This window comes from Phyllobates terribilis, unplaced genomic scaffold (assembly GCF_046119375.1).
Source record: "Phyllobates terribilis strain yellow unplaced genomic scaffold, ASM4611937v1 Scaffold_9__5_contigs__length_417890890, whole genome shotgun sequence".
NCBI classification, from domain to species: Eukaryota; Metazoa; Chordata; class Amphibia; order Anura; family Dendrobatidae; genus Phyllobates; species Phyllobates terribilis.
The window spans coordinates 380,241,170-380,263,398 of record NW_027362769.1 but is presented as its reverse complement, the minus strand read 5'-3'; the positions used below and the strand labels follow the sequence as shown (position 1 = coordinate 380,263,398).

Sequence of the window (22,229 nt, the reverse complement as noted above, 5' to 3'; positions counted from 1 at the left end):
TAGTAATCTCTTTCTAGCACAGGTTACAGCAGTGCTCTCTTTCTGGCAGTACTCTCTTTCTGGCACAGGTTACAGCTGTGCTCTCTTTCTGGCACAGGTTACAGCAGCGCGCTCTTTCTGGCAGTATTCTCTTTCTAGCACAGGTTACAGCAGCGCGCTCTTTCTGGCAGTACTCTCTTTCTTGCACAGGTTACAGCAGTGCTCTCTTTCTGGCAGTACTCTCTTTCTGGCACAGGTTACAGCAGCGCGCTCTTTCTGGCAGTATTCTCTTTCTAGCACAGGTTACAGCAGCGCGCTCTTTCTGGCAGTACTCTCTTTCTAGCACAGGTTACAGCAGTGCTCTCTTTCTGGCAGTACTCTCTTTCTGGCACAGGTTACAGCAGTGCTCTCTTTCTGGCAGTACTCTCTTTCTAGCACAGGTTACAGCAGCGCGCTCTTTCTGGCAGTATTCTCTTTCTAGCACAGGTTACAACAGGATGCTCTTTCTGGCAGTACTCTCTTTCTAGCACAGGTTACAGCAGCGCTCTCTTTCTGGCAGTACTCTCTTTCTAGCACAGATTAAAGCAGCGCTCTCTTTCTGGCAGTACTCTTTCTGGCACAGGTTACAACAGCGCTCTCTTTCTGGCAGTACTCTCTTTCTGGCACAGGTTACAGCAGTGCTCTAGCACAGGTTACAACAGCGCTGACTTTCTGGCAGTACTCTCTTTCTAGCACAGGTTACAGCAGTACTCTTTCTGGCACAGGTTACAACAGTGCTCTCTTTCTGGCAGTACTCTCTTTCTGGCACAGGTTACAGCAGTGCTCTAGCACAGGTTACAACAGCGCTCTCTTTCTGGCAGTACTCTCTTTCTAGCACAGGTTACAGCAGTGCTCTCTTTCTGGCAGTACTCTCTTTCTAGCACAGGTTACAACAGCGCTCTCTTTCTGGCAGTACTCTCTTTCTGGCACAGGTTACAGCAGCGCTCTCTTTCTGGCAGTACTCTCTTTCTGGCACAGGTTACAGCAGCGCTCTCTTTCTGGCAGTACTCTTTTTCTAGCACAGGTTACAGCAGCGCTCTCTTTCTGGCAGTACTCTCTTTCTAGCACAGGTTACAGCAGCGCTCTTTCTGGCAGTACTCTCTTTCTAGCACAGGTTACAGCAGCGCTCTTTCTGGCAGTACTCTCTAGCACAGGTTACAGCAGCGCTCTCTTTCTGGCAGTACTCTCTTTCTAGCACAGGTTACAGCAGCGCTCTCTTTCTGGCAGTACTCTCTTTCTAGCACAGGTTACAGCAGCGCTCTCTTTCTGGCAGTACTCTTTCTAGCACAGGTTACAGCAGCGCTCTTTCTAGCACAGGTTACAGCAGTGCTCTCTTTCTGGCAGTACTCTCTTTCTAGCACAGGTTACAGCAGCGCTCTCTTTCTGGCAGTACTCTCTAGCACAGGTTACAGCAGTGCTCTCTTTCTGGCAGTACTCTCTTTCTAGCACAGGTTACAGCAGCACTCTCTTTCTGGCACAGGTTACAGCAGTGCTCTCTTTCTGGCAGTATTCTCTTTCTAGCACAGGTTACAGCAGTACTCTCTTTCTAGCACAGGTTACAGCAGCGCTCTCTTTCTGGCACAGGTTACAACAGCGCTCTCTTTCTGGCAGTACTCTCTTTCTGGCACAGGTTACAGCAGTGCTCTCTTTCTGGCAGTACTCTCTTTCTAGCACAGGTTACAGCAGCGTGCTCTTTGTGGAAGTACTCTCTTTCTAGCACAGGTTACAGCAGCGCTCTCTTTCTGGCAGTTTATAGCAGCGCTCTTTGTGATGCTGTTTATGCAAGCGCTCTGTAGGCACTCGGCGCACTCTCTCTCTCAGTGCAGATAGATGTCCGTTTCTCAACACAAACCACAGCAGGATTCATGGGTCAGAACACGTCATTTGCTCCATAGACGCAACACAAATCCTGAGACGCTCAGCGTTGGGGGAGGGGCGGGGGATCAGGTCTCTCCATTTTCTCTTTCGTGATTGGATCAGTAAATCGCAATGACAATGGTCACTATAGTTCAGCAAAAACTATTTTGGGGGTACTGCCAGGTACAGATAAGCCTTAAGCCTCTTTTACAAAGCAGACACCATATTTATGTACTTAATGAATAAAATGTCAGTGTAATTTAAAGTCTCCTCAAAAACCCACAATGCGGTAATCAGAAAGTTATAAAACTAAGCAGCAGCCATCTTGGGACACCAAATATCATACAGCAGCCATCTTGGTACTCCACATCCTGCAATACATGAGCCTTCTTACATCAACGTGGTATCAAATTAAAAGCTGCCCTGGGCGCCAGATGCAGAAGTAGCATTACCTAATTCTACCGGTGCCATAGTCGTAATTAAAGGAATCACGGGTAACTGTTTCTGACCGAGCACCGTATGTTATATCCGGTTTGCGAATGTATTAGGCTGGACGGGCACATAGGTAGACAGACGCAAACCTCTGGGTCCTTCTGGCGGAGGGCTTACCGGTAAATTGCCACGCCCATTGTTGTGATTGATTGGGCGGTTAACCAATGACAGGAGCGTTCACCTAAAGCCGGCTTGTCAATCAGTAGCCATCTTGGTACACCAGTAAGCAGCTCACCAGCAGCCATATTTGTACTCCTCGTCCTGGAAAACGTTACTCCAGTCACGTCGACACCATAGTTCAGCACCAAAACAAAAGGTGCTCGAAGCGCCTGATCTTAAACAAACATTTATTAATGTTCTGCCAGCAGAGAAATAGCAGAGTAAATAATATAATAGTATTTTACGCTTTATTCTACAGTTTGTGCTTTTTTTAAAGTGAGTACAAGGCAAGTGAAAGGTCGAAAAAATGGACAGGCACGAGTATGGACAGCCCCATTTTACTGGGGCTTCCTGGGGTTTGCTGCGTCACACGGTTGCCCCGCCTACCAGTGTGATTGGCAGCTCGTTTGACCAATCCTACTAAGGCTCTCTTCTCAGCGGCCCTGTCACAGCGGCGGCCGCTTGCGCAGCGAGAGCCGCTCTCCGGTTGTGGTGAATGGAAGCGGCCGCCTGACTGACTGAATCCTCGGCCATGCCCGTCTCCAGCCCCGGGTGAGCCATGTCCTCCAGCGGTTACAGCGACCTACGGGAGAAGCTGCAGTCTCTGTCCCGGGAGCCCCCGCCTCCTGCCGTGATGAAGAAGCGAAAGCAGCCGGCCTCGGACACCGAGGAGGAGGAGGAAGGAGCAGTGTCCGACGCGGAGGAGGAGGAAGCCCGGAAGGTGCGCACCGGTATCCGGCAGGTGCGGCTCTTCTCCTCGGAGGAATGCTCCCGGATCGAGTCCAAGATAGACGAGGTGGTGTCCCGCGCCGAGAAGGGGCTGTACCGGGAGCACACGGTGGACCGCGCGCCGCTGCGCAACAAGTACTTCTTCGGGGAAGGCTACACGTACGGGGCGCAGCTGCAGAAGCGCGGGCCGGGCCAGGAGCGCCTCTACCCCAAGGGCGAGGTGGACGAGATCCCGGAGTGGGTGCACGAGCTGGTGATCCGGCGCCTGGTGGAGAAGCGCGTCATCCCCGAGGGCTTCGTCAACAGCGCCGTCATCAACGACTACCAGCCCGGCGGCTGCATCGTCTCCCACGTGGACCCCATCCACATCTTCGAGCGGCCGATCGTCTCCGTGTCCTTCTTCAGCGACTCCGCGCTCTGCTTCGGCTGCAAGTTCCAGTTCAAGCCGATCCGAGTGTCCGAGCCCGTGCTCTTCCTGCCGGTCCGCCGGGGCAGCGTCACCGTGCTCAGGTACCGGCGGCTGTGGCTGTCTGCTCCTTACTTGTAGCCCCCCCACCCACATGCACCGTGCTGGCCGAGACCTGTAGTCTCCTACACCCCCCCCCCCCCCACTGTCCTGGCTGAGACCTTTAGTCCCCTGCATCCATCTTCCCTCCATGCGTGCCCCCCCCCCCTGTCTTGGCCGAGACCTGTAGTCCCCTACATCCATCTACCCTCCATGCGTGCCCCCCCCCCCCTGTCTTGGCTGAGACCTGTAGTCCCCTACATCCATCTACCCTCTATGCCCCCCCCACTGTCCTGGCTCAGACCTGTAGTCCCCTACATCCATCTACCCTCCATGTGTGCCCCCCCCCCTGTCTTGGCTGAGACCTGTAGTCCCCTACATCCATCTACCCTCCATGCGTGCCCCCCCCACTGTCCTGGCTCAGACCTGTAGTCCCCTACATCCATCTACCCTCCATGCGTGCCCCCCCCACTGTCCTGGCTCAGACCTGTAGTCCCCTACATCCATCTACCCTCCATGTGTGCCCCCCCCCCTGTCTTGGCTGAGACCTTTAGTCCCCTGCATCCATCTTCCCTCCATGCGTGCCCCCCCCCCCTGTCTTGGCTGAGACCTGTAGTCCCCTACATCCATCTACCCTCCATGCGTGCCCCCCCCCCTGTCTTGGCTGAGACCTGTAGTCCCCTACATCCATCTACCCTCCATGCGTGCCCCCCCCTGTCTTGGCTGAGACCTGTAGTCCCCTACATCCATCTACCCTCTATGCCCCCCCCCACTGTCCTGGCTCAGACCTGTAGTCCCCTACATCCATCTACCCTCCATGTGTGCCCCCCCCCCCACTGTCTTGGCTGAGACCTGTAGTCCCCTACATCCATCTCCCCCCCCCCCCCCCCCCCCCCCCATGCTTGCCCCCCTGTCTTGGCTGAGACCTGTAGTCCCCTACATCCATCTACCCTGTATGCGCCCCCCCCCCCCCTGTCTTGGCTGAGACCTGTAGTCCCCTACATCCATCTTCCCTCCATGACCCCCCCCCCCCCCTGTCTTGGCTGAGACCTGTAGTCCCCTGCATCCATCTTCCCTCCATGACACCCCCCCCCCCCCCCCACTGTCTTGGCTGAGACCTGTAGTCCCCTGCATTCATCTTCCCTCCATGACCCCCCACTGTCTTGGCTGAGACCTGTAGTCCCCTGCATTCATCTTCCCTCCATGACCCCCCACTGTCTTGGCTGAGACCTGTAGTCCCCTGCATCCATCTTCCCTCCATTACCCCCCCCCCCCCCCACTGTCCTGCCTGAGACCTGTAGTTCCCTGCATCCATATTCCCTCCATGCCCCCCACCCACTGTCCTGGCTGAGACCTGTAGTCCCCTACATCATCCCCCCTTCCCTTGCCGCCTTGGAGCACCCCCTGTACTGGCTGAGACCTGTAGTCCCTTACATCATCCCTCTCCTTACTGCCTTGTGGTCCCCCACATGCACCGTACTGGCTAAGACCTGTAGAATCTACCCCACAAATGTCTCTTTACTGGCTGCAACTTGTAGTCCCCTACATCCATCATTCCTTCCCTTGCTGCCTTGTAGTCCCCTCCACGCCCCCCCACTGTCTTGGCTGAGACCTGTAGTCCCCTACATCCATCATCCCTTCCCTTGCTGCCTTGTAGTCCCCGTCCATGCCCCCCCACTGTCATGGCTGAGACTTGTGGTCCCCTTCATCCATCATCCCTTACCGCCTTGTAGCATCCCCTGTACTGGTTGGGACTTTTAGTCTCTCCTTATTGCCTGGTACTTGTGGTCCCCTCCCTCCTCTTACTGCCTTGTAGTCTCCTCCGAGGACCCCACTTTAATAGCTGGGACTTGTGCCCCCCCCCCCCTTATTCATCCATTATCCCTCCTGTAACTTCCTCGTAGTCCCCTCTGTACCCCCCTTGTAGTGTCCCCCCACCTTCTAAATGTCTGTCTCTTTACTGTTTTAGTTGTAGCCCCCTCCATACCCACCTAGCTACCTGGGACTTGTGGTCTCCTCCATGTTGCCCCCCATTTTGTCTGCTGCATCTCAGGACACCCCCCTCCCTCCCCTTCTCACTCGTTGGTTTGTCCCAGTGTCATATGTGGGCCAGATGTACCGGAGCACATGATCGCTTGCAGTTAGTGGCGCGGCCCCCTGATCCTGCGCTCTGCGGAGCTCTAACTTATAGTGGTTGGTGTTGATCTGCCTTTTAGGGGATGGGGAGCTTGTGCCCATCGGTGGTGCCATCACAATGTTGCGACCGCGTTTCTAACAGCCCCCATACTAGGCCACATGCAGTCGTCACATCCTCCGACCCATGGGACTGGATCCAGGTATAGACTAGTAGTAGCCGCCATCTGTCCCACAGCCGATACATCGGGGGTATAAGACCGTCTCTGATGCTGCTTATCTCGTTGCAGAACATGGGGTCGGTCAGTGTGAAGTCCACCATGACTGGTCCTCGTTTCCTCCGACCCCTGGGTTGCAGACACAGATCAGTGGTCTGTAATGTGGAGAACCACAACTCCCAGCATGTCCTGACAGCATTACATAGTTTGGCAGATCCTGATGGGGCCCTCGGTGGAGCCGATAGCCTCTTCGATCACCGTCCATGTGACTCCTCCGTCTCCGGTGGTGGTCGCAGGGCAGCCAAGTGTCAGTGACTTGGAGCTGTACCCGGTGTTGGGGGAGGGGAGTGAGCATCACGTGGGCTCCAGGTGCAGGGGCCGCGTCACTGCCAAGATATTATTTTCATCTTCAGAGCTGGTGCTTCCCTATAGAGGTGCCAGGTGTGTGTGAAGCCCCCAGACCTGGGGTGGGTGGGCACTATGTGCCTATCTGAGAGGCCGAGGGCAGCGTCCTGGCCTGTGGTATCATAACCTGACAGATGGCATCGACATGGAGGAGCCGGACGATCCTTTATGTAATCCACTTGTCCTCTGATCTAGATTATACTCCACCACTTCCTGCTCAGGCCGCTTTATTCTGGGCTTCCCCACACCCGCTCCTCTTCTCCCTGGTGTTCCCGTGGATCAGGTGTACAATATACTTCCCTTCTCGCCCCATAATTTAGTCATGAGTGAGTTATGGTGGATTGGTGGGGGCAGGACATGGTAACTGGCATCGCTCTAAAGCGGCTATGTGCCCCCATACATGGGTCCGATGCCCCCCATCCGACTGACTGGTGCCCTCTGACAGTGTTCAGGCTGAGCCTCCTGGTTCCCAGCTTAGATAATAGAAGTGCTGTAAGCCCGCGCCCTCTGGGGTATGTAGAAAGCTGGGTACCATGACAGCTGTGATGCCGTTAGTGGTGGTCCTGCGATTACCCAATTAGTTTCCTGTGTGTGTAACGGTGGGGGGTTCTCGTGCTTTTATATTAACCCTTGCCTGCGGACTACTCCTGTCTGTCTTCATCCCTATGATGGCGTTGTGCCCACCCCTTCATGTTGTGGTGGTTTCCAATTCAGGTAACACTCCGCCACCTCCTCCTCGGGGCCCCTAATAGGAAAGTTGCGGGCGTGAAATAGGATCTTCAGCCTCGATGCCAATGTAAGGAACAGGACACGGGTGTGCGCTGCCCCCTGCCTGAGTGATGGTGACTCGCACGCCTGCCATGACTAGTGATTCCACTGCAAAGAAATTAGGCTCTGGCAGCAGTGGAGGCATAGTGAAGGAAAAGTGCTTAAATGGCACATGCAATCGCTCCGATAACATCAGCCCTGGCCATTGTGTGTAAACGTGTTTCCTTGTATCCAAGCTGTTGTTCTCTGTTATCGGGCACTCAGTGAGAGGCCTTCCTTGTCATGACGCTGTATCTCCGGCTCATTGTGTCCTCCTTCTCTTGCAGTGGATATGCTGCCGACGAGATCACGCACTGCATCCGGCCCCAGGACATCAAGGAGCGGCGCGCCGTCGTCATACTTCGGAAGTAAGTCTTCTTGTGCATTTGGCCGAGTGGCTCGTTGGTGCCCTCATTGGTACCTTGCGCAGAGTCTGGACCTCATGTTACCAGATGGGCAAGAGAGGATCACATACAGGCACTTGGCAGGAAGGCGGCAGCCATATAGAACGGGTCAGGACATTACCCTGAGCCAAAGAGGGTGAGAGCAGTGACAGGTGCCACTTCTGGCTACAGGCATAGTCGGCGGGGGTTATTTATGATGTGGAGAAGCCCTCTAAGCAGGTCTGCAGGCTATGAGCCCTGAATAGCTACACAACACTGCTGGCGAGACTGTGCCCAGCGGCCCCAGTGATGCCAGTCTCCGGTAACCGGACACCCTGCTATCACATCGGTCTAGACTCGGCCTAAGTTAGAATTACCACTGATCTGAGGGCAAACAACGTTTTGTGCAGATGCACTAGAGGGAAATATTCAATAATTTGTTTATATTAAGACCTAAACATGGCAGCAAAAAGGTGATCACCAAATATTGTTTGGATCCTAAATGGACACAGGTGCTCAATTTTTAGATTTTTCTAAAAAAAATCTATGTAGATTGGTTTTTAACATTGGGGTTTTCTATATTTTATATATGACAGAACAAGAACAGAAGCTCCTCGGCTGGAAACCAAGTCCCTGGGCAGCAGCTCTCACCCCGAGAGGTTATCTGGCAGTAACAGACAACACATCCTGAAACCAAAGCGGTCCCACCGCAAGGCCGACCCCGACGCAGCCCACCGGTAAGTGACCATCTCCATTGCCGAGGAGGGCAGGGCTCACGCGTGGCACCTATAGAGCTGTATGGACTGGCTTCAGTCAGGGTATTTCTGTTGATTTGGGAAAACCCTTAAGAATGGGTCATTATTATAGCACCCAGGGAATTCTTTGCCCACTGCTCCTCGCCAGCCTTTATGTATAGGGCTGCAGCCGTGAGCTCTTTACTCCTCGGTTTTCAGTTAAAATGGAGAACCCCTTTTAAAGGGCCGTTCCTGTTCCTCTCACTTCCACATTGAGAGGTGCCGATGACGTCCCATCTACAAGGAGGCACCAGGTTCTCGGCAGGCACATATGCACATGGTCTAGAACCTCAATGAGTGGCTTTTTTTTCCCCCTCTTTTGGGGTCCCTAGATGTAAAGTTGATCTCATCCACTGCAAGTAGAGATCTTAGAAATGGTGGGGCATTGAGAATTATACTGATAATGTATGTCAGAACAGGATTGATACGGTGAGGGTACAGGACAATACTCTATTCTAACACCTGCCTTCCCTCACAGACCTCGCGTTCTGGAGATGGATAAAGAGGAGAACAGAAGATCTGTGCTTTTACCAAAACCGAGGAGACGAAGCAACTTCAGCTCTGAGAACTATTGGCGGAGGCCTTATGATCATGTGGACAACTATACAGATACGGGAGAGGACGAGGACAGCCCAGCCCGAAAAGTGAAAATGAGGCGCCATTGAGAGCGCTCCTCCCGGACCCTGCCCCCGCTCGGCTGATTGTGGATCTATATAAATATAGGATTTTCCTCCTCCGGCTGCATTGGAAAAGCCCAGTCCTGTCTCCTCTAAGTGTATGCACCATGTTCTGGATCCAGTCTCACTTTGTTTGTTTTGTTTTTTACCCTTTTTTTTTGGGTGGGCAGTGCTTCCCATGAGGCTGTCCCAGGCCCGGCGTCAGTGCTGATGTTGTGGCCCACGCTTGCTGCGAGGAGACCGTGAACCCAAGGCTCACAGGAGGACGGTGTGATGTTTCGATATTTTCGTTGAGCACAGTCTTTTCTTTTTCCTCTTGGTTTTTATGTTTCTGTCCCTGACTAAAGCAAAATCCATCGAGATCCCGATGAAGCACCATCCTCCGAGGCGGCGGCTGCCGTGTCCCTCCTCCACCTTTCTCCTCCTCTTATTATAAGAAAAAAAATTGTTAGAATCGTCCTTGGTGTCTTTTCAGATGATTTAATAATAAGTTACGAAGAATCCAGAAGTTTTTATTTCTAGTATACGCACTAATAATAAAGTATAAGCAGATTTCTTTTTATTCTGTACACCTCCAGGTCTCTGTAAATTATCCAATTAAATTCTGTTTTGCTGAAATCTCCACCAATCCTGTTCATCCGAGCACCAGGACCTTCAGATTAATGTTAAAGGGGCGAGGGCTTAGTGGTGCTTGAAAAATATCTGATGTGGGGCAGAGAGGTTGTTGCGCTTTACCAGCAGTGCAGAAATCTGCTTTATAGGGGGTTTCTGGTGGTAGTTATGGCCTAACCACAAGGCTTGCAGTCTGATCGCTGAGACCCTCGCTAGTTGCCAGAAGTGGGGACCTAAACTTTTATTAGCATGCAAAACCTGCTTTTTATAAGTAACTTCTGCCAAGAGAGCAGGTTTCGCCTCCAGAAAAAAACGACGGGTGAACGTAGCCTTAGTTGCAATGTTTGGATTTATACCTTAATGTCTATTAGGTAAACTCCTCTGTCATGGGGTGGGAAAATACTAATCTGGATAAGCCCACATGGCACCACATTGTTATTTCTTACTATCATGGTGCCAATCTGGGTCCTGGTTTGCCATCAATACTGTGCCCCACATCCATGACACTTCCCATAGACCTGTCCCATGAGGCAGAGCTGATTGGGGGTTGGATACTTAGTGAATGCAATTGTTTTGTTGATGCTGAAAACCTCCTGACATACTCTGCCCTGCTGTCACCCGGGGTCGCCCCTCCGGCTGTTTACTCCCCGTCTGGTGTATCTGTGTACACCCCATTGCCAGCTCTGCTCTGCAGTAACCCTGCCGCTCCCCACATTAACCTTTCCCACGTGGCGGGTGTATTTTTAGTCCTGTGCAGGGCTATGTTTGGTGACCGCTGCAGATAATCTGTTCTCTGCAGGGGCTCAGGTCACGATCTCCGGAAACCTTCACATGTTCAACCTCCGCTCCATATAGTGTCATCCGTATCCCGAACTGGTTCGAGGTCATTCATGGCGCCCGTCATAAGACCGAGTGTGAACGCTGCAGAAAACAACCTGTGTCATCTCTGCACAAGTATCTACTGCAGCAAAGTGGTCATAAAGGGGGAATGGGGACGTCCCCAAACTTACAAAACTTCATGTATACAAGTGGACCAGCCATCATCTTCCGAACAGCAACAATTCTTCAGGTCACAGGGATTTTGTAGGATTATAGTCAAGTGTATGGGTAACAGTAGGTGCCAGACAGGTGATAATGATTAGTCTCTTTCATATGTAGGTTGAAACGGTTAACTAAAACAGAAACAGCTGTGTAGGAGGCTTAAAACTGGTCGAGAAACAACCATCCTCTGCTACAAAGGTGAGAATGTCGAATGTTTATCACAGGTCATACACCATAACAAAGTCACAAGGTAGTTATACTGCATCTTCAAGATGTCTCCCAAGCAAAGATTTCATTGGAGACTGCTATATTAAGGAATGAGCAACGTTGAGGACTGGTCGGCCAAGAAAACTTGATGAAAGACACATTCTGTCACTTTTCCCTTATTTTGGGTTATTTTAATACGCTGTAGGTCACACTAGTCAGGGTGGGAGTTATACTGGGCACGACAGGGGATCTTGGGGTTCTTCACTACTACGCCTCTGTCCATGTTGTTCTGACCTGGGACCGGATTTTGTATCCACTACAAGAATTGGGTAATGTTACCTTTTAATACTGGCACCAATGAGCACTTTATATTTTGTATATACTTTATTTTCTTATGGTTTCTTTTGAGCTAAGCTCTTTTGACCATACTTAATAAAAGCTGGGTTTTATGTCTCTTCTACTGTATTCAATCCTTTAGCAGAGTATCTGTTGCCATCTTAAAGTTAAATATCTACATATATAATTGGTTGTTAGACAGTCAAATGGTAGAAAGGTACAGATAATAACAGTGCTAGATCAACTGATATTCTTCATGGCCTAATTAGCATGCAGTGCTGGTATATGATAATACCATCAATATGGAAAGGTATAAAGATACTGTGGAGCCCCACAAGGTGGCGCTATTTAACAGGTTCCATCAGTTGTATCTATAGACGACTAGTCATAATAAATAGGAGCATAAATGCTGCACAGATGCAATAAATGCCAAAAGCGCCCCTAGAGAGACTAAACTATACACAGAAAGTGATCATCTAGGATAGAATTGTGGCATGTGGTTGTCAGCTTATATCACATATAGAGAGCATAATGGTAGAAGACAAATGGAGTAATACCGTAGTGGTCCAGAATATATGAGTGTGGTGCTCACCCCATAATTTATATTTATAGAATTCTGTATAACGTGAAGTTACATCCTGTGTTATACTCCAGAGCTGCACTCACTATTCTGCTTGTGCAGTCACTGTGTACATACATTACTGATCCTGAGTTACATCCTGTATTATACTCCAGAGCTGCACTCACTATTCTGCTGGTGGAGTCACTGTGTACATACATTACATTACTGATCCTGAGTTACATTCTGTATTATATCCCAGAGCTGCACTCACTATTCTGCTGGTGCACTCACTGTGTACATACATTACATTACTGATCCTGAGTTACATCCTGTGTTATACCCCAGAGCTGCACTCACTATTTTGCTGGTGCAGTCACTGTGTACATACATTACTGATCCTGCGTTACATCCTGTATTATACTCCACAGCTGCACTCCCTATTCTGCTGGTGCAGTCACTGTGTACATACATTACATTACTGATCCTGTACTGATCCGGAGTTACATCCTGTATTATACTCCAGAGCTGCACTCACTATTCTGCTGGTGCAGTCACTGTGTACATACATTACATTACTGATCCTGTACTGATCCTGAGTTACATTCTGTATTATATCCCAGAGCTGCACTCACTATTCTGCTGGTGCAGTCACTGTGTACATACATTACATTACTGATCCTCAGTTACATCCTGTATTATACTCCAGAGCTGCACTCACTATTCTGCTGGTGCAGTCACTGTGTACATACATTACATTACTGATCCTGAGTTACCTCCTGTATTATACCCCAGAGCTGCACTCGCTATTCTGCTGGTGCAGTCACTGTGTACATACATTACATTACTGATCCTGAGTTACATCCTGTATTATACTCCAGAGCTGCACTCACTATTCTGCTGGTGCAGTCACTGTGTACATACATTACATTTCTGATCCTGCACTGATCCTGAGGTACATTCTGTATTATACCCCAGAGCTGCACTCACTATTCTGCTGGTGCAGTCACTGTGTACATACATTACATTACTGATCCTCAGTTACATCCTGTATTATACTCCAGAGCTGCACTCACTATTCTGCTTGTGCAGTCACTGTGTACATACATTACATTACTGATCCTGAGTTACATCCTGTATTATACCCCAGAGCTGCATTCACTATTCTGCTGGTGCAGGCACTGTGCACATATATTACATTACTGATCCTGAGTTACATCCTGTATTATACCCCAGAGCTGCACTCACTATTCTGCTGGTGCAGTCACTGTGTACATACATTACATTACTGATCCTGAGTTACATCCAGTATTATACTCCAGAGCTGCACTCACTATTCTGCTGGTGCAGTCACAGTGTACATACATACATTACATTACTGATCCTGAGTTACATCCTGTATTATACTGCAGAGCTGCACTCACTATTCTGCTGGTGCAGTCACTGTGTACATACATTACATTACTGATCCTGAGTTACATCCAGTATTATACTCCAGAGCTGCACTCACTATTCTGCTGGTGCAGTCACTGTGTACATACATACATTACATTACTGATCCTGAGTTACATCCTGTATTACACCCCAGAGCTGCACTCACTATTCTGCTGGTGCAGTCACTGTGTACATACATTACATTACTGATTCTGTATTATACTCCAGAGCTGCAGTTCTCTGCACAGTGATCAGTATTTGTCTGAAGGCTCCGGCCTGGTGACCTTAGCACAAGCCCCTGATGTAAGTAAAGCTCAGTCCCCCAATCATCAGTCAGTTCTCGTTCTGTATATATAAAGCTCTGGACTTTTCTGGGGATCCTGCAGCAGGATGATTGTGTGGAGATTGGTTTGCCACAGTAGCACTATATCTAGGTACAAGCATTTATATGGAAACCCCCCTTCCTTCCCGGCTCACCAGGACATTTACATATCTGGGTGCACTATTTTTTATCTCAAGGATAATTTGCTGCAAGCCATGCACTGAGAGAAAATGACCTCAGCTCTCCACTAGGTGGCACCAGACGACTGACTACACATATGGTAAGGCAGCAGGTCACCTGCCCTTAGGCACCGCAGTACAGCGCCATATAGCAGTTATTACTCTACCTCTGCTTTTGGCCGCAGTGACGGACGTTTTTACCACGATTTGCTGCGATTTTGCAATGCATTGTTTTTTGTTTTTGCTGTTTTCACAGTTGAAATATATTTCCTGTTCCTTCTCCACCTGTAAAAACCACACAAGAAAAATTTGTATTGTAAACCACATGTGGGCTCCTGTAAGTGCACCGTCACATTCAAAGACTGTCGATACTCCGATACACTGAAACGAGCACTGCATCTGTAGCAGACGACTACGATCAGAAACTGGAATATTTATAGTCACTGACAGCAAGCATGGGTTGGAGTTTCCTGATCTGCTAACTTAAAGGGATGTTCCTATTAATTGAGTAGAATAATACTTTATTGGGTGGGAGGAGGGGGGGTTGCTTTGACAACATTCCTAATAATCGCGGATCTCCGGGTTCTGGCCAAGTCATGGAGTGTAAACTGGAAATTAAATGAAACCACAAGGAATTTTCTGAGCTTGTTATCTTATTTTTTTGCTTCTCGTCCAATCGCATTTAATCATCTGCAGATGTTGACCTCACGAGGGACAACTACAGGAAGAAGGAGGGACCATCCATCCGTACAAACATCTGATCCTGCCCCATTATATCATCCAGGGAACTATTACCATCCTCCGCCTGTATCATACGGCTGGGTCCCTGCGGCAGAGGAGCTGACCATCTAATGGCTCCGCCATATCTGATCCACAGGGAGCCTTGTATACTACATGACCAAAAGTATGTGCCCCCAATCAATCTGAATCAATATCCGATAACCCTTTTAAGATTTTTTTTACCCCCATATGGGGGCATCTACATGACTTTGCTATGGATTTTCCATGCAGATTTGCACTCGGAAAATCCACAGCTGAATAAGGTGCAGTTCACGAGGATGAGATTGGAGCAGAACTTCAGCACAGAAACTAACATGCGGAAAGGTAATTTCAGGTGCACATTTTCATCGCAGATCCCCCTCCTTCAATGTAGAGGAGTGAATTCTGCTGAAAATCAGCAGGCAGATTTTGCTGCAGATTTACTGACTGATTTTTCCCGCACGTGAGGATAAGATTATATTTGCATAAAAAAAATATTTTTATCCTGAAATATATGCATTCAAATTAAATAAAAAAAATAAAATTGGACAATTGCTTTAATATATAATCGCCCCCAAAAGAATGATTTATCTATAGTTTGCTCTTCAAGATCCTTTTAAAGCAGAGCGTCTGCAGACAGGACGTGTCTATGATTCACAAGGCGACACGTGGAAGGAAATCACAAGACTATTGTTTCATTGTATGGATCTGCATTTTCTGAGTATAAGCAGATTTGTGATAGTCTCGGACATGTTGTCGGCATCATTCGCTTCTCCCCCACCCGTCGGGGACAATTAGAGGAGACGTGTTATTTATGGTATAACTTTTTACTGAGGATTCACTGACACAAGGGCAATGACATATGCTGATAACAGATAATATAGCAGATACCTTATACTGCAATACCCTAACATGACATAGAGGGCACTGTGCTCAATCCACAGGTGAAGACCTGGCTTTGGACAATCCCCAGTCATTAGCCAAATCAATGGACGGGCTATGGAAAGGATAACGTGAAGCTCTTTGCAAAATCTGTAATAGGGGTCCCATGTACCAAGCACCGTTCAAAATGGGGGGTCCCCATTATTGGCCCCAAAACACTCTCATTTTTCCAGGCCATGCCTCAGTCTCCAATTCTCTGAATGCGCTTTCAGGGAGCGTCCTGGAAGTTTGGGGGGTCTCTAGCAGCTTTGCCAACTCTTCTAAGAATCTGGAAGGTCTCCCCTTTTTTGGATGGTTTGGCAAGAAAATTACAGTCAACACTTCTGGCCGGGATAAGAGATATCTCAGATCCCGGCTGTTTTACCCCTTAGGTGCTGTAAAGAATGGAAAAACTTTTTTTTAGGTGTTTTCTTTTGGGACTTCTACTTCCTAGAAAAAAATTAAAAAATGTGGCAAAATAAAATGTTAATGTCCTTCAGAAGATTAAAAAAAAAAAAAAAACAACTAAAAATCATTTCCTGGATGTTACACTTGTACAGTAACGCCATTCAGGAGTCTGGAAAAGCTGGGTGACAGCCCCTTGGGAGCTGTAATGGTGGCCTTATTGGTTGTCACCCAGCTTTCCTATAGATACTGTAAATGGGGAGCTATAAATGGCTTTTACCCCACATTGAAGAGTTCGGGTAAGTCTCTTCACCGCGTTTATTGCATATTCTCTGTCCCGGATTCTGCTCACACATCCCAAGGTGGGTACAACATGGCGGATGTGACACAATCTGGCGGTGTCCTCTTCTGGCTATCTGTTGCTCATGAATTGTGAGAAGATGTGGGGGTCTTAGTATCTGAATTGCAGGGTTGATATTTATTAGGGGTCTATTTATGATAATGACACAATACACGGCCTGGGAGGAGAGAGGAATGAAGTCCAGGGCTGCACGGCCATCGATTTAATTAACGTGCTCTCAGTTGTGCTCAGTGAGCGTGGAGAAATGCAATGTGGGACAGTAAAAATCCCTTGCGCCATACTCACTGGACGGCATATTGTTGCCTCAGCAACGTTTACTACTCAGTGTTCAGTTATGTCTTATAAAACATTTTATGGGAGATGGAAACAACAGCTACACTGTGAACAACAATGATTTTCATTCCTGAACAGCAAGCAGAGATATTAAAAATGGTGAGGAATTGGAACTAAAGGGGCCTATTGATTAAAACTGTATTTGTTTCCCATAGCAACCAATCAGAGAGCAGCTTTCATTTTACCAGAGCTGTTTAAAAAATGAAAGCTGCGCTCTGATTGGTTGCTACGAGCAACAAGCACAGATTCTCTTTTAGATAGTTGTGATAAATGAGGCCTAGTGTGAAGGCTTTTCATGTTTACACTGTGATTTTTTTTTTTTTTTAGGGGTTATCCGACTTTAGGGCTCAAGTCTGCAGTCAGTCTATGCACTGCAGATTGTGAGGATTCTACAGTGACGGCAGCGGCAAGCGAGTGACCACAAGGGCATGCGATTTTTATACATGTGGTCACGTGCCAACTAGAGGTGCACAGCCTCGCTCAATGCAAGTGTATTGAGCGAAGCCGGTCACATCTAGTCGAGATGCGGCTGGAAGTATAGAAATCGCATACTTATGGTCACAACACCGCCCGCTCCCGGAGAATCCTCACCGCGCACACTTTGAGGATTCACAAGTCTGCAGTCACATAGATTGACTGCAAACTTGTACCCTAAGTGCGAACAAGCTCTTATACCTTACTGACATATTTGACTTTTTTTTTTATATGTTGCATTAAGCTTTATTAACCCCTTCACGAACCATGACAAATATTTATCAGTACAGGTCCGATCCACATTTATGGAGCAAGCGCAGGTTTTAATAGGTGGGAAATAAACTTTTTAATCTCTGACAATGATCCTAAGCAAAGTGTTAGTAGGGTGCCAATGTGTTAACCTGGCAGCAGGGGGCCTTCTGAAGACCCCCATTATTGGTACACCTCTGAAGCCCAGACATAGGTGATTGCTATTTTGACTACATACTGAAGTATTATCTATCTATCTATCTATCTATCTATCTATCTATCTATCTATCTATCTATCTATCTATCTATCTATTATCTATCATCTATCTATTAATTATCTATTATATATCTATCTATTATCTATCTATCATCTATTATCTATCTATTATCTGTCTATTTCTCTATTCCCTGCAATTGTGTCAGATAATACTCAGTTTCTTCCTGAAAATGATTGCAATCACAAATTCTTTGGTCTTATTATCTTCATTTAATTTGCTTGCAAGGAAAAAACACATAAGAGAATGAAGCAAAAATCAAATCATTGATCAGTTCACACAAAACTCCAAAAATGGGCCAGACAAAAGTATTGGCACCCTCAGCCTAATACTTGGTTGCACAACCTTTAGCCAAAATAACTGCGAACAACCGCTTCCGGTAACCATTAATGAGTTTCTTACAATGCTCTGCTGGAATTGTAGACCATTCTTCTTTGGCAAACTGCTCCAGGTCCCTGATATTTGAAGGGTGCCTTCTCCAAACTGCAATTTTGAGATCTCTCCACGGGTGTTCTATGGGATTCAGGTCTGGACTCATTGCTGGCCACCTTAGAAGTCTCCAGTGCTTTCTCTCAAACCATTTTATAGTGCTTTTGGAAGTGTGTTTTGGGTCATTGTCCTGCTGGAAGACCCATGACCTCTGAGGGAGACCCAGCTTTCTCACACTGGGCCCTACATTATGCTGCAAAGTTTGTTGGTAGTCTTCAGACTTCATAATGCCATGCACACGGTCAAGCAGTCCAGTGCCAGAGGCAGCAAAGCAACCCCAAAACATCAGGGAACCTCCGCCATGTTTGACTGTAGGGACCGTGTTCTTTTCTTTGAATGCCTCTTTTTTTTCCTGTACACTCTATGTTGATGCTTTTTCCCAAAAAGCTCTACTTTTGTCTCATCTGACCAGAGAACATTATTCCAAAACGTTTTAGGCTTTCTCAGGTAAGTTTTGGCAAACTCCAGCCTGGCTTTTTTATGTCTCGGGGTAAGAAGTGGGGTCTTCCTGGGTATCCTACCATACAGTCCCTTTTCATTCAGACGCTGACGGATAGTACGGGTTGACACTGTTGTACCCTCGGACTACAGGGCAGCTTGAACTTGTTTGGATGTTAGTCGAGGTTCTTTATCCACCATCCGCACAATCTTGCATTGAAATCTCTCGTCAAATTTTCTTTTCTGTCCACATCTAGGGAGGTTAGCCACAGTGCCATGGGCTTTACACTTCTTGATGACACTGCACACGGAAGACACAGGATCATTCAGGTCTTTGGAGATGGACTTGTAGCCTTGAGATTGCTCATGCTTCCTCACAATTTGGTTTCTCAAGTCCTCAGACAGTTCTTTGGTCTTCTTTCTTTTCTCCATGCTCAATGTGGTACACACAAGGACACAGGACAGAGGTTGAGTCAACTTTAATCCATGTTAACTGGCTGCAAGTGTGATTTAGTTATTGCCAACACCTGTTAGGTGCCACAGGTAAGTTACAGGTGCTGTTAATTACACGAATTAGAGAAGCATCACATGATTTTTCAAATGGTGCCAATACTTTTGTCCACCCCCTTTTTTAGGTTTGGTGTGGAATTATATCCAATTTGGCTTTAGGACAATTCTTTTTGTGTTTTTTTCATTGAAGACAAATTAAATGAAGATAATAATACCAAAGAATTTGTGATTGCAATCATTTTCAGGAAGAAACTGAGTATTATCTGACAGAATTGCAGGGGTGCCAATACTTTTGGCCACCACTGTATATATCATCTATCTATCATCTATTATCTGTCTATTTCTCTATATCCATCCATCTTTTTGTCTATACATATCTATCAATCATCTATCTATTATCTATCCATCCATCTATTTATATCTATCTATTATGTATCTATCATCTATCTATATCTATTATCTATCTATCATCTATCTATCATATATCATTTATCCATCCATCTTTTTATAGCTATCTATCTATTCGTCTATCTATCTATCTATCTATATATCTGTATATACAGTACAGACCAAAAGTTTGGACACACCTTCTCATTTAAAGATTTTTCTGTATTTTCATGACTTTGAAAATTGTACATTCACACTGAAGGCATCAAAACTATGAATTAACACATGTGGAATTATATACTTAACAAAAAAGTGTGAAACAACTGAAAATATGTCTTATATTCTAGGTTCTTCAAAGTAGCCACCTTTTGCTTTGATGACTGCTTTCACACTCTTGGCATTCTCTTGATGAGCTTCAAGAGGTAGTATCCGGAAATGGTTTTCACTTCACAGGTGTGCCCTGTCAGGCTTAATAAATGGGATTTCTTGCCTTATAAATGGGGTTGGGACCATCAGTTGTGTTGTGCAGAAGTCAGGTGGATACACAGCTGATAGTCCTACTGAATAGACTGTGAGAATTTGTATTATGGCAAGAAAAAAGCAGCTAAGTAAAGAAAAACGAGTGGCCATCATTACTTTAAGAAATGAGGGTCAGTCAGTCCGAAAAATTGGGCAAACTTTGAAAGTGTCCCCAAGTGCAGTTGCAAAAACCATCAAGCGCTACAAAGAAACTGGCTCACATGAGGACCGCCCCAGGAAAGGAAGACCAAGAGTCACCTCTGCTTCTGAGGATAAGTTTATCCGAGTCACCAGCCTCAGAAATCGCAGGTTAACAGCAGCTCAGATTAGAGACCAGGTCAATGCCACACAGAGTTCTAGCAGCAGACACATCTCTACAACAACTGTTAAGAGGAGACTTTGTGCAGCAGGCCTTCATGGTAAAATAGCTGCTAGGAAACCACTGCTAAGGACAGGCAACAAGCAGAAGAGACTTGTTTGGACTAAAGAACACAAGGAATGGACATTAGACCAGTTTAAATCTGTGCTTTGGTCTGATGAGTCCAAATTTGAGATCTTTGGTTCCAACCACCGTGTCTTTGTGTGACGCAGAAAAGGTGAACGGATGGACTCTACGTGCCTGGTTCCCATCGTGAAGCATGGAGGAGGAGGTGTGATGGTGTGGGGGTGCTTTGCTGGTGACACTGTTGGGAATTTATTCAAAATTGAAGGCATACTGAACCAGCATGGCTACCACAGCATCTTGCTGCGGCATGCTATTCCATCCGGTTTGCGTTTAGTTGGACCATCATTTATTTTTCAACAGGACAATGACCCCAAACACACCTCCAGGCTGTGTAAGGGCTATTTGACCAAGAAGGAGAGTGATGGGGTGCTACGCCAGATGACCTGGCCTCCACAGTCACCAGACCTGAACCCAATCGAGATGGTTTGGGGTGAGCTGGACCGCAGAGTGAAGGCAAAAGGGCCAACAAGTGCTAAGCATCTCTGGGAACTCCTTCAAGATTGTTGGAAGACCATTTCCGGTGACTACCTCTTGAAGCTCATCAAGAGAATGCCAAGAGTGTGCAAAGCAGTCATCAAAGCAAAAGGTGGCTACTTTGAAGAACCTAGATTATAAGACATATTTTCAGTTGTTTCACACTTTTTTGTTAAGTATATAATTCCACATGTGTTAATTCATAGTTTTGATGCCTTCAGTGTGAATGTACAATTTTCAAAGTCATGAAAATACAGAAAAATCTTTAAATGAGGTGTGTCCAAACGTTTGGTCTGTACTGTATATATATATATATATATATAGATATATATATATATACATATATATATATATATATATATAAAAATATATATATATTTGTTTATAAAATAAAAAAACATAAAGAATCAAATCACCCATTTTTCTCCATCTGAAAATAAAGAAATTAAGAAAAAAAAAAGAGTTGTAGCTGCATCCGTAAAAGTTTTGTCTATCAAAATAAAAAATGATTTAACCAATACAGTAAACACAGAAAAAAAAGGAAAACGCCAGAATTTTTTGTATTTTGTAGGCCAAAAAATGCAACAAAATGCGATAGTAAAGTCTTATGTACTCCAAAATAATACCAATGAAAACTACAGCGTTTGCGGCAAAAAAAAAGAATCCCTTTAAAGGCACCTTCAATGAAAAAATAAAAAAGTTATGAGGTTACCGGCCTTGAAAAATAGCAACAAAACAATTTTCTTCTTTTATAAGGTTCTGAATTTTTTTAATGACTAAATGGAAAAATAAAATTCTATAAGGTTGTAATGATAGAGAATAGAGTTACCGGGTCCTAAAAAGCAATGGCGGAAATACATTTTTTTTCATCATGTCACACCACTTAAAAGTTTTCTTCAGTCAATTATATGGTAAAATGAATGGTGTCGTTCAAAACAACTTGTCCCACAAAAAAACAAGCCCTCATTTGTCAACAGGAGATGGAAAAATAAAGTTATGGCTTTTGGAATAAGGAGGAAAAAATAAAAACACATATAAAATGGCCAGAACAACCTTGTACAGGCTGTCACTGCAGTGCAATAAGCAGAGCGTTGTATTGAGGTGATGAGCCCTGAGATGATAGAGGAGACACCACAGGATGTTGATTTTAGAAGATTAAACAAACTTCTCCACAGAAACTACAACTCCCACAACGCTTTGCGCTCAGATGCGCATGCGCACAGACTGGCGTGAAGCTGAGGAACGCCGTAAAGATCCGAGCCA

The 22,229-nt window shown here is 46.6% G+C and overlaps 1 protein-coding gene across 1 annotated transcript; it reads left to right on the top strand.

The window, feature by feature from the left end:
- The first annotated feature begins 2,922 nt into the window (after positions 1 to 2,922).
- On the top strand, positions 2,923 to 9,739 carry ALKBH5 (alkB homolog 5, RNA demethylase). Its single transcript, XM_073648474.1, has 4 exons — positions 2,923 to 3,765; positions 7,611 to 7,691; positions 8,303 to 8,443; positions 8,979 to 9,739. The coding sequence occupies exons 1-4, from the start codon at positions 3,086 to 3,088 to the stop codon at positions 9,163 to 9,165; spliced, it is 1,089 nt and encodes a 362-aa protein (XP_073504575.1). The 5' UTR covers positions 2,923 to 3,085; the 3' UTR covers positions 9,166 to 9,739.
- Positions 9,740 to 22,229: the final 12,490 nt, after the last annotated feature.